This window comes from Macrobrachium nipponense, chromosome 14 (genome assembly GCF_015104395.2).
Source record: "Macrobrachium nipponense isolate FS-2020 chromosome 14, ASM1510439v2, whole genome shotgun sequence".
NCBI lineage: Eukaryota > Metazoa > Arthropoda > Malacostraca > Decapoda > Palaemonidae > Macrobrachium > Macrobrachium nipponense.
In genome coordinates, this window is record NC_087207.1 from 72,965,485 (window position 1) to 72,982,984 (window position 17,500).

Consider the following 17,500-nt stretch of genomic DNA (forward strand, 5'->3'; position numbering starts at 1 on the left):
ACTCCCCAGAAGAGACGCGCTGCTAAGCATCTCCGCAGAGACGCTCTTTCAGGACGGGACACCAAATCCTCCTCGAAGAGTCCCACAGATATCGGGTGATGTTGCCACGCCAGACAGGAGACACCTGCTGTTGGTTCGTCGTCTCGGTCTCTCGATCATTTTTAGGCGTTTTGTTTTGTCTCACCGTTTAATTCCGCTGTTTATTTACCGAGAGGGACATTTTTCTGTTTATTTTTATTCGGTCACGAAACTTATACAAAAACCAAATCGTCACGATTATATCTTTAAATTTTCCGTGGTGGCTTTGAAAAGAATTCCTAGTAACAGTAACAAATACATATCCGTTTAATGTTACAGGTTTGTGTAAAATACATTGACAATTTGTGGGCAAGACAAATCGAAAGTTACGGGACGGTATGAACGCCATTTTGATTTGGAAAAGTTAAATTCGCGCGGAAATGAACCAATTTCATATTGGGTCAATTTTTCTACTGATCCACCAAAACACATCAGGTCAAAGTGAATCGAAACAGTTTAACCTCGTTATATCTGTCACTCTGACTGATTGGAACACAACTCGAATCGAACAGGAATCGTTCGATATCATTTTCAAGCTTATTTGTAAAAAAAAGAAAAGAACGTTGAAATTATTCATACAAAGGGCAAGGAATGTCGGAACGGTTACCACTTGTAGTATATTTAAAGTACGGAGTTTATAACTGCTTCGAATCTTATGTATTTAAATAAGGATTAGCTGTTTTCACTGAAAGAAACTTTTAATGCGAACTGAAATTGTACGTAGGATAATTCTCATAACAAGTGACTTACGAACAAAAATCACGGCAATTGTTCAATGGTGATTGCGTCGTAATAATGACTCGAATGGAAGCAAAAGTAATTTGTTTTATACTGAGGTAATTTTCTTTCTAACTTGTAAAAAGTAGCCATAGTGACTGAACTGGTCATATAAAGCTCCACCCATAATCATCTCTTGATCCTCCTTCCATTTTTTTTTTTTTTTTTTTTTTTTTTTTTTTTTTGCTCAAAAGAACATTCCGCTAAGATTAAGCAATCTGTATCCCCGACCTCCGCCCACCCCCTTTCCCCCTTTGTATAAATAAAAGCCTGACAACCTCTCACTGATTCAGCGTGAATTTGAGAATGTAGAAATGTACTACGAAAGTATTTGTTCAAAGTCCCCAGTATCACCCACGTTTCTACCGAGGATTTATTCAAAGAATATATAAAGTTCATCTAAACTCAATTCAGTAACCAACATATCTTATGTAAGATTTTCGGAATATTGAAAAATATAAGGTAAAAACAAGGGCTGAAATAATATTAAACTATTTTTATCTAACGTATAAAAAATATTAAATTAATCAAAATTTACAACATTGATGACAAGTATATGCTACCTGCAGATAGCGAAACCAGGCATTTCACGAACTGCCTGAAATTTCAGGCAGATAGCGAAATGCACTTAAGGATAGTTGATTCCCGAGGGGCTATAGTGCTATACACGGCGAAACAGTGTTTCGTCGTGTTTAGAACCACCCCCTGGGGGATTACATGTTCCTAACTGCATTTCACTATCTGCCTGAAATTTCAGGCAGTTCGTGAAATGCCTAGTTTCGCTATCTGCTTAACAGATAAAATAAGGATTATATATAATATATATGTTATATATTATATATATATATATAATATATATATATATATATATATATATATATGTATTATAAGTGATTATATATATATATATATATGTATATATAGGATTATCTAGTTATATATATATATATATATATATATTATATTATATATCTATAGTATATCTTATATACTATATATATGAGATAGAGAGAGAGAGAGAGCGAGGATGGCGAACCTTGCTTAAACGTAAGGCCGAATAAGCAAGGAAGAATCTACTTAATATTACTTACTGAATAATATTATTATGTTAACATAATGAACATGAATTTGGTATGTATTTTCCACTGAATGATGGTCGAATGGTTTGGACATGCATGGAGAACTGGCGAATATAAACCTGAACCTTGTTTGATATATGTGTGTGTTAGTTATCATGACTCATAAGACAGCAACTCCTATTATTTCAACCAACTCAACCTAACCTAACCTAACCTAACCTATGGGCATGGCAAAACAACAAACAAACAAACAAACAAACAACGGAGCTTGTGCAATACTAGTATACATCTCTGGAAGTCTATGCATGTGTGTGTGCAAGATAAAGTTATAATCCTTAACTATATAAAAAAGCAACTCCGTCAATATGTGTATTAGTTATCAAGACTCATAAGCAAGCAACACCAATTTAGTTATCGCTTCTCTGAATCAATCTCCTTCATTAAGTACCACGCGTTCAATCAAACATCAATATTAACGTACTTACTACCTATGGAATAGATTCACAGTGTTGTCCAAACATTTTCGCCTATTGTACCCTTTATTACCTTCTCCTACTGTTACGTACACCCCTCCCCCCTCCCCCCCCTCACCCACCATTGACCAAACTCAAGTTTTATTTAGGATAATCATGCAAATAGTATTTTAATTATGAAAAGACTGCATTATATGAGTGTTGGTCAATAAATTCAAATTTATTACACAAATAAAAATGATGATTTAATACCAAAATGCTTGAAAATTACTTACACAACTTAATATGAGATGTGAGGCTGATGTCCACTAATGGGATGTTTCTGTTGTGTGTGTATGTGTGTGTGTTCCTTGTTTGTTCACGTACCCTCATGATCTATGTTGCGTACCCCCAGGGGTACGCGGACCCCAGTTTGGACGACACTGGTATATAATATGGTTTTGAAACCCAACATAGATATGAAAAAAAAAAAAAAAAAGTATATTCAACATTCACTTTAGTGAATGCGAATGACATCAAAGTTCAGGCTCTGAGGACGGGAAGGCTTATTATAATTCCACCTAAGTCTCTGATAAGTCTACCGCAATTCACCCTCTAGTATAAGGCGATAAGAGTGACTTAAATTCTCGTGAAGTCTCCCGGCATAAACCTGACGATATTAACAGCCATTTTACATTAATACTTTAATTCTATATCGATAATAATGGACGGTACTCTTTTAACAGAAAAATTATTTTCTGATCTTTCCTTACCAGTTCAGATATTGTTGTAGATTACTCGCCCTTTATTCACATAATTCAAGGACGGTTTGAACATACGGCAACATATTGCCTTTCACAGCTCTTAAAAAAATGAATAAATAAAAATTAAAATAGGGTAACAAAAAAAACTAAATGACAATTCATGTTGCTGCTATCAGCACAGGGTTTTCTTGTTACCAGAAATATGTTATGGCTGCCTTTAGTTTTATAAAACATCGAATAAACTAGACCAGTCAGTTTTGGGATAATATTTATGCGCTTAATTATGCTTGTCACGGATGACTGACAGCCATGTTAATAATGCATTTGCATCATTCCAACATGATTTTCCGTTTTTATTTATTTTTTTTTTTTCGGGCGAAATATTCACTTCAGGCTTCTGGTAACGTCAGCTATGTGATGATACCCATCGGGTCTAACAAACATTATAGTGTTTTTTATGCCATTACAGATTTGTGTTATATATTTTACTCCTCATAAACGAAGTTTTTTTTTTTTATTTAAATAAGGATTATAACTTTATCCTGCAAACACACACAAGACTTCCCGAGATGTATACTAGTATTGCGCCAGCTCCGGATTTCTACCACTGAAAGTTAGGTTAGGTTGAGTTCGTTAACATTACAGCAACAGTGTAATTTCAGTGTGGGAAACATAATGAGGTTATTTTCATGAAGATTTCAAGGTTAGTGTTTAAGCTATGGCGTCCCGATTTTTTCGGGGAAAGGTCTCGGTACTTGGTTACTGTTTACGATTATGCCTTCCTGTGCACAGACATTATATATTCGTTAGACATTACGATATTTCGAACCAATTTCAAGTGGTTTCCTTAATTTTCATCAATATCAATAAACAACAACGGTCTCTATGTCAAATACTGAGTACTGACTACAAATTTATTACAAATCCAAAATGAATTTGGCTTCTTTGTAAATCAAACTGAACGTATTCTCAAATTATTCGGTTTGTTCTATCAATCATTAACATCACAAAGTCTCAAAATATATCTAAACTTATGTGAGGCTTATGCTGTGATGAAAACAATGGCAGTTTCTGATATTAAGTTCTTATAATAAACTATTCGGGTGACTAAATTACTTTACATTGAGAGAGAGAGAGAGAGAGAGAGAGAGAGAGAGAGAGAGAGAGAGAGAGAGAGAGAGAGAGAGAGAGAGACCTTTCATCTCTCCAATCATATCCATATATATATATATATATATATATATATATATATATATATATATATATATATATATATATATATATATATATATGTGTGTGTGTGTGTGTGTGTGTGTGTGTGAGTGTGTGTGTGTTTGTGCGCATGACCAATAAGCTTGAACACTTTTTATTTATATTTTTTTTTATTTATTTTATTTTATTTTTTGCAGTTCTTAGTCGGGCCTATGCGTGTTCATCAAGTTACGTTGGTACAAACATCACGGTTAATATCTTAAAATATATAAAACAAATATTAGCAAAATAAATAAGGGCAGTGATTAAATTTGTCAATTTTCTAAACTACAAAAATTGGTCATTTTGCATATTTGCATTTATATAACTAATCACCAACTGATATATTATATCAATAAAAAAAAAAAAAAAAAAAAAAAAGTTTTCGTTATCCACCTGACTAGAATAATTGCCAATTCGTAGTGCCCAGCGAAAAAGAAAAATTATGCTTATAATAATAACAGAACTAACTTCTTAAAACATAGTATTGTCTATGACATCGTCTGAGGATCAATATTGGTCACCCATCATTTTTAATATCCTGCATGACAACTATTACTGTCAAATGGAAAAACCGAATAAATTAGATTTTCCTAATTGGAAGCATTGCCATTTTATTGCAATTAGGGGAAATATAAAATAATTTCCTTCCTGCAAAACCCGGCTCGTTCTATTTTACCAAAAATTCACCGCGGAAAAAAAAAAAAAAAAAAAAGTGGAAATAAAAAGCGTTATTATATTGATAGTCCATGACCATTAATTAGGGACTAAAATATTAAGAGGATGAAAGGTCTGCGTAATTCATCACAAAAAAGGGCGATTACAAGGGCATTTACGAAATTTATTTGCTTGCGCTGCCACTACCCGGATATTCTACGACAAATTAATAGTTTAAAAGACTGGCGGAGCTTGCCGGGTAGAGTGCTTAAAAATGAGAGAGTTTCTGTTGTGGGAAATTTCTACACACATTGTTAATTTCCTAAAAACGCTTTGGAATATATTTCACAAAATTACAATACCTTCTCTGGTATCTATGCCCTTCTAATTAACCATGAGTATGTTTAAGCGACGTCAGTAATTATAGATATAGCCAGTTAGTTCTCTGTGAAAGAAAACTATTGTGCCATCCGCCCTCAGATCTCAAAAAACCACTGAGGCTAGAGGGCCGCAAATTGGTATTATGATCATCCACCCTCCAATCATGAAACACACCAAATTGCAACCCTCTAGCCTTAGTCGTTTTTATTATATTTAAGGTTAAAGTTAGCGATCCTGCATCAGGCAGCGCTTTTCGGAGCCATGGGACGCACCCTCACTCTACAGCACCTGGTGAGCAAACTGGAGAGCTGCCCGTCATAGCTGATGGTTTTATACAGCATTATACACTGCGCATAAAACTCGATTTTTTTACTTGTTTCTCTTATGTCTGATTCACAAAAATAAAAATTCAGTTGAAACGGAATAAGTGTACATTGCAATTTCCTCTTGGCTCTACTTCGGAACAATTCAGATTCAGTGGAATAGAAATAAAGGCTTCAGATATAACATAGGTGTGAGTTCAGCTATCCTTCGAAAAACGAGATCTGTAAATAATGCACTCAGTCTCTGTGACAAGGTACGTTAGTTTCTCCTTTTCTTTTCTGCTAACAATTTCCAATTAACTGCATCTTCAGTTGTACAGCAGTTTTTCTTTAGATTTCTAATAACATCTGCCAGTCTTCTTGACAATGTCTAAATAACACTAAACCGATCAGGATTTACATATTTTAGCTTATTTTTCCATGGGGTATTTTAAATAATTTTAACTCTGTGCGTTCATCATCATTACTCTCTCTCGATCTCTCTCATCTCTCTCTCTCTCTCGTCCTCTCTCTCTCTCTCTCTCCTCTCTCTCTCCTCTCACACACACACACACACACAATTTTATATATATATATATATATATATATATATATATATATATATAATATATATATATATATATATATATATATATATATATAATATATATATATACATATATATATTTACATAAATATAATTTCACTTGTAGTATAAAGATGCTGAGGGATGTTATAATTTCATGTTGAAAAATAATCTCCCAGAGAAGGAAATTATTTCATTTCAAGGAGAGAAAAAAATCAACTTAATGACGAAAAAACTACCTGAATTCATCCGCGTCCTTTAAAAAGACACAGAGGTTAAATGGTGACCTGTTTTATTAATATTATGAAAGTGAAAAATAAGTTGACAGGTGGAAATCGTCTGTATTGTTTTATGAAGATTCTGTATACCTTTTTTGTAGGAGAAATGGCCTGAATGACAACGTTTATCTGTATATTTCTTTCGAATGAAAAAAAAAATTACTCATAAACATTGACAATTTAAGGACACTGCTGATTTGAAATTCTTGCAATATACCAGCATTCGGAAAGGATAATACGATGCTCCCACCAGCTAGGGTAAAAATGCGTAGTAATTAAAGGTGAACTCATCATACAACCACAGCAAAAATGATAATTTGTTACGGCACATATTTTAATTGGTAGCGTTTAAATTACGTGAATTGATGGATTCTTTTCCAGAGTGGTGAATAGTAGTAAATCAGTGGCTAGTTTTGTGGGTTTCTTGTTTGATACCAAAATTCAACAAATCGTTCAAAGGTCGCGATTCTGCACTCTATCATCCTGTACTATATATATATATATATATATATATATATATATATATATATATATATATATATATATATATATATATATATATATATACATATACATATACATATACATATACATATATATACATATATATATACATATATATACATATATACATATATATATACATACATATACATACATATATACATACATCATATATATACATATATAGATACATACATATACATATATATATATACATATATATATATATATACATATATATACATATATATACATATATATACATATATATATACATATATATATATATATATCATATATATATACATATAAATACATATATATATACATATATATATACATATATATATATATACATATATACATATATATACATATATATCATATATACATATATATTTTACATATATATACATATATATATACATCATATACTATATACATATATATACATATATAATATATATTCTCTCTCTCTCTCTCTCTCTCTCTCTCTCTCTTTTGTTTGTATGTATGTATGTATGTGTGTCATTCGAGCTACAAATGTCCTATAATATCTAATTCGCTCTACCTCGGAATTGATATATTTTCATATTTGTACCGAAGGGGAATATTTTAGTTTATAATAATTTCGTACGAAATTATTATACAAAAAAAATTCTCTTTCGGTACATATATGAAAGTATATATCAATTCCGAGGTAGAGCGAATTAGATATTAAAGGACAGTTTGTAGCTCGAATGATTTATATGAATTACGGTGATGTGATAAGTATTCGTATGTATGTATGTTTATGTATGTATGTATGTATGTTGTATGTATAGTATGTATGTATTGTATGTATTATTTGTACGTATGTCATGTATGGTATGGTGATATATATATATAATACATATTAACAATTTATATATATAATATATCACAACATCACGTATTATTCTGCATAATTTGAGTCAATTTCTGTGTATGAATAGGAAAAAATTTCTCTATATTTCTGTATATGTAATTCTTAGGTACAAACTTTAACCAAGTTTTAATGCAAGTATATAGCAAACTCCAAGAAACACCTACCGAGAACGAACGCAAACTCTTCACACAACAACAAATGGTTTACGTGAAAAAAACAGATGCAGCTTATAAAAATTAAATCTTCTGATTTGGTGAGACTGCGTGAAATATTCATGCACTGTTCCTCACTTCTGAATCTAATTACTGTTTTACAAATACATTTTCTTTGCCTAGCGTTTATGCTTAATTTTAATTATTCTCATTTTTTCCTTCATTCTAATTATCCTCATTGTTCTCAAATTCATATGAAACGTATCTAGGGCATAGGATTCGCCTATTTCTCTACATAAAATTCAATACCGACATTTATATTAACGTTTCTCTCTTGTTCGTATTAGATTTAATCTACTTATTTGTATTACACTTTCGTAGACAGACCAGCCACTTAAATGACGGCACTTGAATGATACAAGTACAATATGAAGAGTAGACGAATTCCTTTTCAAAGAACTCGTGTAAAAAGTAACACCTGAAGACCATCACTAGACGACTGAGCAAAAGAAGGAACGCCAAGCCAAAACCTTACGTACAGAGAAACAATTCCTCTATAAATGTCTCTTATGAAGTTATTGATTAGTCTTCGTTTCTAATGCAACCAAAAACATAACCATTAACTATGCTTTTTAAATGGGTTTCAGAATACTTTAAAAGTAATAATACGGTTTTCATACTACATATGTACATGATAATGAAATCCAAATACAGCGTTCATTTAATATGAAAACATCCATCTCAGCTTTTTAACTTTCAGGGGCAGCCACAAATAACTTTCTTATTTTGAAAATGCAACAAGGTTCAACGATGATTTTTTATCATTATTATATGCTTCTGGTATTGTTGAAAGTGTTCCAGCGCTCATACAAAGTAAGACATCTGTTTATACAATGAGAGAGATATCCGTTCACATGAACAGCTTCTAGAAAACACATTTAGAAGAGGTCAACCAAAACAATGTTGGAAGTGAGAAAAAAAAATAAAAATTTATATATATATATATATATATATATATATATATATATATATATATATATGTATATATATATATATATATATATATTATATATATATACTATATATATATATATATATATTTTAAGCTGACATGATATTAAACGAGAATAATAAGAAGCTCTATTGCGGCTGGGTCGGAATCCCAATATCATATATTTAAAAGGGATCATCTCTTTCTTTCCCCATTTCTTTTCATTCTCTCTCTCTCATTTTTTTTTTTTTTATTATATTCATCTCACAGCAGTCCTTACGGAAGGAAGCAAACTGCTTAGAATATATCCTGTTTCATAAGGAACGACCTTTCCGCCGAAGGGGCTTTTTCTTTTCAACGAAATCTTTTATTAAAAAATTCCTTTTAAGCAGGAATTCTCTCGGTTTTTGCTTTTTTTTTTAAGATGGAATCCTGAAGAGGGAAGATTTTTTACTTTTTTTTTTTTTTTTAAATAATGTTTTTCATCTTTCAATTTTTCATCTTGCGTAGTTCAGAAAATAAAGAGGAAGTAGCTCCTTCAGCGAGTTTGCAAAGAACAGCAATATAAAAATAAAAATGAAAAAAAAGGAGGTTTTGGAGTTAACATTTCCAGATTTTTAGCGGAACGTGGAAAACTTCATAAATAACTGAAGCGTCAAAATAAGAGCCACCATTTCCCTACTGACATCGTCCCAGAATAAGGTAAGACTTGACTGATTTATTCTCCCACTGTGACATGATCATGCATACTACATTGGCACCTAGTGACAGACTTGCAATCTCCATCAATTGACTTTAAACTGAAACAGAACTCAACATGCAATTGACATTATAGCATTTGGAAGTTGCTAATTGAAACCAATCAGCTAAACGCATATGGAATTAGAATTGTTTGTGGAACGCCATGCATCCCCGTTATTCTGAAGAAAACGGTTATTCGCTGCGCACAAAAGGATATCTGATTCTGAAAGGGGTTCGTGAAGATGTTACCTGAAGAACATCACTAGACGACTGAGAAAAGAAGGAACGCCAAGCCAGAACCTTACGTACAGAGAAACATTTCCTCTACAAATATCTCTCAGGAAACTATTGATTAGTCTTCGTTTTTAATGCAACCAAAAACATAACAACCATTAACTATGCTTTTTAGTGGAGTTTCAGAATACTGTGAAAGTAATAATACAGCTTTTATCTTACACAAATTCACTTGAAACCTTCAGTTGTCTAAAGTCATAATGTTATCTCTTACGAGCAAAACAGAACTTAATAATTATCACTAACATAAGAATTCTGGTTCTCGCTGAACCTTCATTTGACCAAGGCTGCAACGCGGAATCAGAGAAATTTATTTCTGGTGATAGAAGTTAATTTCTCGATATAGTATGGTTCAGATCCTACAATAAGCTGTAGGTCCCGTTGCTAGGTGACCAATTGGTTCCTGGCCACGTAAAAATATCTAATCCTTCGGGCCAGCCCTAAGAGAGCTGTTAATCAGTTCAGTGGTCTGGTAAAACTAAGATATACTTAACTTTTAACCAAGGCTGGAGTCAAGATTGAACTCAGGAAAGTCGTGATAATTGAATATTTCCTAAATCACTTTTAACCTGGGAAGACTAACCTTGAAAAATTGAAAAACTAAACTTCGAAAGTGATAAATGGCTTTCGATAGGAAAAACTATTCAATCCAATGGATCAAGGGTGCAAGTTCAGATAAGCACAGCTTACTTGAACGGCTTCTGTTAACTTTATTTATGAACATACCTTATAAAACATAGGTGACCCTCATAGCAGATAATTTTGAAAGTTGCGAAAACACGACGTAATATAATTCCAAAGTGCTTCAGCGAGAAGACATTTTTTTTTTCCTCGGCTTTTTTGTCAATATTATAAATCCTTTCGACCAGGCAAGCCAATGTTCATTAGGACAAGGTGGAGGGTAGAAAAAAGTCATTAAGGCCACTTAAGCTGTTTTGGCGTGAATAATTAACGGCGATAAAAAAACCATGGACAGGTTGTTAAACTTGATTACCCCAGGGACGCCAAGATACGAAGAGGGATGTAAGATTTGAAAGGAGAGGGGTAAAACTGAGAAGGAAAGCTTTTATTTATTTTTTCTTCTGGCGGAAAAGGGGGGGGGGGGGGAAAAAAGGGGGGGGGGGGGGGTGGGGGGGGGGGGGGGGGGGGTGGGGGGGGGGGGGGGGGGGGGGGGGGGGGGGGGGGGGTGGGGGGGGGGGGGGGGGGGTGGGGGGGGGGGGGGGGGGGGGGGGGGGGGGGGTGGGGGGGGGGGGGGGGGGGGGGGGGGGGGGGGGGGGGGGGGCAAGAGGAGAAAGGGTTTATTTACAAGTCATGCGGTGACAGAGTCCGGGGATTCTAATGGAAAGCAGCAGAAGGATTCCCGAATGGATGGTAAAATGTCTGAGTCCATCTTAGTTTACTCAGCTTAAGGCAGCGATTACCATTTAATTCCTCGCAATTGCTTTAAACGATATCAAATCCTCCCTATCAGACGTTTATAAAGATTACAAGTAAGCTTTCTGGTACAGAAATCCCTTTGATATACTATTTTGGCCGCCGGTACCATGACCACTTATACCAGATCTTATACTTACATAAAGAAAGCAGTTCCTTGTTAGACGAGTGGTTTACACGACTTTCCAGGAGTTCGACTCCCCGCTCTGCCATCGTGAAATCAAAAGAATTTATTTCTGGTGATTAGAGATTCATTTATCGATATATTGTGGTTCGGATCCCACAATATGCTGTAGGTCCCGTTGCTAGGCAACCAACTGGTTCCGTAGGGGAGCTGTTAATCAGCTCAGTGGTCTGGTTAAACTAATATATACATAGCTTCATGTAAATAAAGAGATGATACTACTTGGTAAACCTACGATAAAGAAATGTAGCTTTTGTTTGTGGGTTTATGTAGACTTCGACTAGATCAACTATGCCTGTCTTTACCAGGAATCGCCGATTCCTTGAATCATTTAGTTGATTAGTTGCCTCAGTACGGTAAAATGATATTCGAACGGTGGATAAATTAAGTGTACCAGAAGTAAAATTCCCACTTCATTTGTATTAGTACTCAAGAGTCGCGGGAAATAACGTAAAAGGACACTGATCTAGCAAAGAAACTGTTCTTCCTTTCAACAAAATACTTCATTTCGATTTTACGCCCTAATGAACTGTTTGCAAGAAGCTTTCTTAAATATTCTTTGCTATTTTTTTTTATTTAAGAATGGCAAATAATACAGGAACAATTACCAGCATCCAACTAAATGCGTCAGATTGACGTTCAAAAGACCTGCAAACACTGTGACCCCGACCCACCTCCCACCCCCAATAGCTCTGCAGTGTGAGATCGAGGCGTCCATTAGAACAACGGAAAAGTGGAATTGGTCGCTCCCCGATTCTCAAAGAACGGCTCTTCAGTAGATCTGTCCGGGGCCAATGATCATCTCTTTCCCGAGAAATGGGCGATTCATTTCCCCACTAATCACTTATTTAGGAAATCTAAGGGCCCTCATTTCCCCGCTGACTCTTCCAGCTCCCTCCAGGCGCGGCTGGAAAACCAGCCATTGGAGACTTTGGGCGCGATTTAGTTATTGTACATTTGGCAGTTCATTTCGGGATTTCTTGGAACTTCCACCAAATTCCGAGAATTATGAAAACTGCAGAAGGGAAAATTATCCTTCCCTGGTCTGGTGCTCGCTCAGTTTTGCATATATATATATATATATATATGCCATAAGTAAACACAGCGATAACACTTTTTCACATCAGTTTACGGAAACCAACATTTACAGGACTCACAACTCAATTCTCTTCATTCATCCCAATAGTTTTATAAACGCAATTTAGTTTGTACACTTGTGACCCGTGCCTTTAACATTTGTTCAAATTATTTTAGTCTTCATTCCAGAATTTCAGTTTATAAAAGAAATGCTTCAAAACAACGGTTTTAATAATGCTTTCATAGATACGTATGTTGGTAAACAGCTAGAAAAGTTATTGTTCCCGAAAGTTTCCATTTTAAAAGCCAACAAAGCAGTACTGTATTTTACCATGTTTTTTTCTATGGTAATAAGAGTTTTCTGTTAAAAATAGACTACTAAAACTTTTAAGAGAATTTTATCCTCAAGTTAATGTTAGGGTATGTTCAAGCCTAAGTATACTATTGGTGTTTGTTCAAGTACAAAGACATCGTACCCCCAGAACTACGTCTCATGTTGTATATAATACGAGTGCAATTGCTGTAATGCAATTTTACGTGGGGAAAACAAAGCGCCAAGCACGTGTACGATGGTTTGAACACTTGGGAAGATCAGTTAGGACAAACAGGCTTTTAGCAAAACCACCATTCAGTGCCATACGGGATCACGCAGAAAATATGATCACCCTCTTAGGTTAGATTCATTTTCCATTCTCTCTAGTCGAGTGGCCCCCATGGAGCTGGCAATAGTAGAAAGTCTCTACACTTTAAAGTTGAAACCTTCCCTCAGTAACAACGAGAGGTCCACGGAGATGCTGTGTTTTTAAATTTTTAGTGTGTATGTTTGTATGCCGTTCATGATGCAGGTATTTATTTATATATTTATTTATTTTATTTATTTTTTTAATATTGCTTACTTTCCCTTTTTTTATGCTTGTACATTACTTTGTTTTTATTATATATACAATGTAACCTTTGTGTAAACACTTCTTCATTCTAATGATCGATCGTATTTAGTGATTTTTTAATTTTTTTTTCTTTTTTTTTTTCTCTGTGTTTTTTTGTATAGACCTGATGATGGAGACAGTTACTCCGAAACCGGTAGTCATAAGAAAATAAAGGATGTTTTATGTACAAGTGCTGGTTTTACTCTTTCTATCAAGACTCCGTTTTTCCAAGGGATAGATCAGTTGCAGATATATATATATATATATATGATATATATATATATATATATATATATATATATGATATAGTAGTAGTATAGATATATATATATATATATATATATATATATATGTGTATGTATATGTATATGTATTTGTATGTATGTATGTCATGTATGTATATATTGTATATAAATATATATGTATTGTATATGTATATGTATATGTATATGTATTTGTGATGTATGTATGTATGTATGTAGTATGTATGTATGATATGTATGTATTTTTTCGTATGTCATGTATGTATGTATGTACTGTAGTATGAGGTTTTGATAGTATGTTTTTTTTTCATTCTTTTTATATATATATATATATATATATATGTATGTATGTATAATGTATTTGTATGTATGTAATGTATGTATGTAATGTATGTATCTATATATATCATATATCTATGTACATGTATTTGTATGTATGTATGTATGTATGTATATATAGATATATATCTATATAAATATATTAATATGAATAATTTGATCACGGAGTATACAAAACGTGATGATATATATAAATAAAGGTGATGCCACGGAGGAAAATGGAAAGAAGAGAATGCCAAGATCTTTCGGTCTACACGACCATTTACTTAAGGCGCAACTGATCATCATAGAACGAAAACATAGTATGTACACGTATGCTTAGTATCCAAACTGACATTACAAGAGTTAGTATAAGGTCCAATTCACTCAACAGAAACTAAAAAAAAAAAAAAAAAAAACGCCCGTTGGCAAAATTAGAGATTTAAGGCAGCCACCCCACACGTGGTCAACTGATGATTTAGTCAGAAAACAATACATTTTGAAAAACAAGGAGGCATATACGTTTAGTAACATCCCGAAAAAATAGATTAAAGGATTTGGCCACGGTGCCTTGTTTAGGCAAATTTTAATCGAAAACAATACATTTTGTATTAGTTAACATGAAATTTACAAAAATGTTCCAACAATGAGTGAGAAACGAAAATAGGATATAAATATGGCGAGCATATGAGAGAGAGAGAGAGAGAGAGAGAGAGAGAGAGAGAGAGAGAGAGAGAGAGAGAGAGATAATAACTATAAACATGTGGGACTAATCAATTAGTAGTTAATTCATTTATTTGAAGGTCCTTCATAAACATTTTACAAATATATGGGTCCAAATGGTACAATCCCAGACTAAGATTTAGGTTGTTTTTATCAATGATTTGTATAATTGCTGATTCCAGTAAATTTCTTAAAACAATCATTAAACCTAGCAATTACAGAGCTCTCGCCCCAATTTATACAATGAGATTTTTCGCTCAGATGGACATATAGTGCATTTGAAGTCTGGGCTGCTCTAACTGAATACATATGCTGCTTAATACGTACACGTAAATTTTTACTTGGCTGACCGACGTAAGAAGACGGGCAATCCTTACAGGGAATTTTGTAAATGATGTTGTTATTTGTTACGGGACTATTCTTAATTAGCATATCTTTAATGGTATTGTTATAAGAGAACACAACATTAATATTAAACGATTTAAATATTGATTTTATGGTTTCAAATCCACGAAAGTAAGGCAAGCTAAGTGCATATTTAGGGGGTTTCTTTTTCATTACTAACAACACTAAAACTTTTTGGGAGTTTTTTTGATAACATAAATCAATTATATGAAGTGGGTAGCAGAGATCGTTTCCTATCTTTTTTATGTGTTCTTTTTCTTGGTCAAGATATTGTGGACTCGTGAAACGCAAAGCACGTAAAAACTTAGAAGAAAAAATTGAAATTTTAATATTAAGATGGTGGCCAGAATAATAATGTACATACGTTAAATTATTTTTGGGCTTCCTATAAATACTAAATCTACACTGGAAAGATTCTCTATGTATTAATACATCTAGGAAAGGGATGACATTGTTATTTTCAATTTCAACAGTGAATTTCATGGATGGCATTAAATTATTTAATTTATACAATAAATCATTTACATCGATACCAACAGGCAAGACTACTAAGATGCCATCTACATATCTGAACCATTTTAAGGGGACAAGTGTGATATTCGGGAGGCGTTGTCTTTCAAAAAATTCCATATATAAGTTTGAAAGGAGAGGTGATAAAGAATTACCCATTGCCATACCAAATATTTGTTGTTAATATTCTCCATTAAAAATAAATCTGCAATCACAAATACATAACTTAATCAGTGAAATTATGTGACTAACGGACATGCAATACAAGTTCATTACTTAAATATTCTAGCACAGGGTCAATAGGGACTTTTGTAAACAAGGGACATACATCAAAACTGACAAAGATATCACTAGGGTTTAATACAATGTTAATTTTTTCCACAAGATCAAGCGAATTGATCCTACAGTACTAATAATTGGCCGCATAGGTTTGTTTTTCTTGAGAGTTTTAACTAGGCCATATAAATAAGGTAATGAGGGCCAGTTTACAGTTAATTTACACGAGTTCTTTTTTATTTTTAAGAATTTGTTTCATGGTCATATTAAAGTTTTTTATTACTCGGTCCAACGGATTTTTTCTGTAAGTTGTTTCATCTTCTAATAAAGATCTTGGCATTCTCGTCTTTCCATTTTCCTCCGTGGCATCACCTTTTATATACACACACACTATATAATATATATATATATATATACACAAAATGCCGACGTGCATGCTCAACTTCATTGACATTTTATGGAACCACTGGAAATCTCAACAAGAGAACAGCGCAAAACTGAGCGAGCACCAGACCAGGGAAGGATAATTTTCCCTTCTGCAGTTTTCATAATTCTCGGAATTTGGTGGAAGTTCCAAGAAATCCCGAAATGAACTGCCAAGTGTACAATAACTTCGATAAGGCCGCCGCCGGTGCAGATCGCGAACTACGAGGTCCCTAAATCGCGCCCAATAGTCTCCATTGGCTGGTTTTCCAGCCGCGCCTGGAGGGAGCTGGAAGAGTCAGCGGGGAAATGAGGGCCCTTAGATTTCCTAAATAAGTGATTAGTGGGGAAATGAATCGCCCATTTCTCGGGAAAGAGATGATCATTGGCCCCGAACAGATCTACTGAAGAGCCGTTCTTTGAGAATCAGGGAGCGACCAATTCCACTTTTCCGTTGTTCTAATGGACGCCTCGATCTCACACTGCAGAGCTACCAAGGGGGGGAGGGGAGAAGGATGAGGAGGGGGGGGGGGGGGGGGGGGGGGGGGGGCAGTGCATGCGGGTCTTTCGAACGAAAAGCAAACGCTTTTAACTTGGCTGCTGGTATTGTTCTTGTATTATTTGACATCCTTAAATTTTCAAAGATTATCAAGGAATATTCGATAAAGTTTCTTGATAGAAGATTTTTTTCAGGCGTGATATCGAAATGAAGTATTTTGTTGAAAGGAACAACAGTTACTTTGCTATATCAGTGTCATGTTACGTTA

General features: G+C 34.0%; 1 protein-coding gene across 1 annotated transcript in view; it reads left to right on the forward strand.

The window, feature by feature from the left end:
- The window catches only part of LOC135226271 (basic proline-rich protein-like), a 68,840-nt gene that overhangs the window by 24,567 nt on the left and 26,773 nt on the right, over positions 1-17,500 (forward strand). The window contains 1 exon segment of the mRNA XM_064265711.1: positions 1-95. This exon segment is cut by the window's left edge and continues 455 nt beyond it. Within this exon segment, the coding sequence (XP_064121781.1) occupies positions 1-95 (95 nt within the window).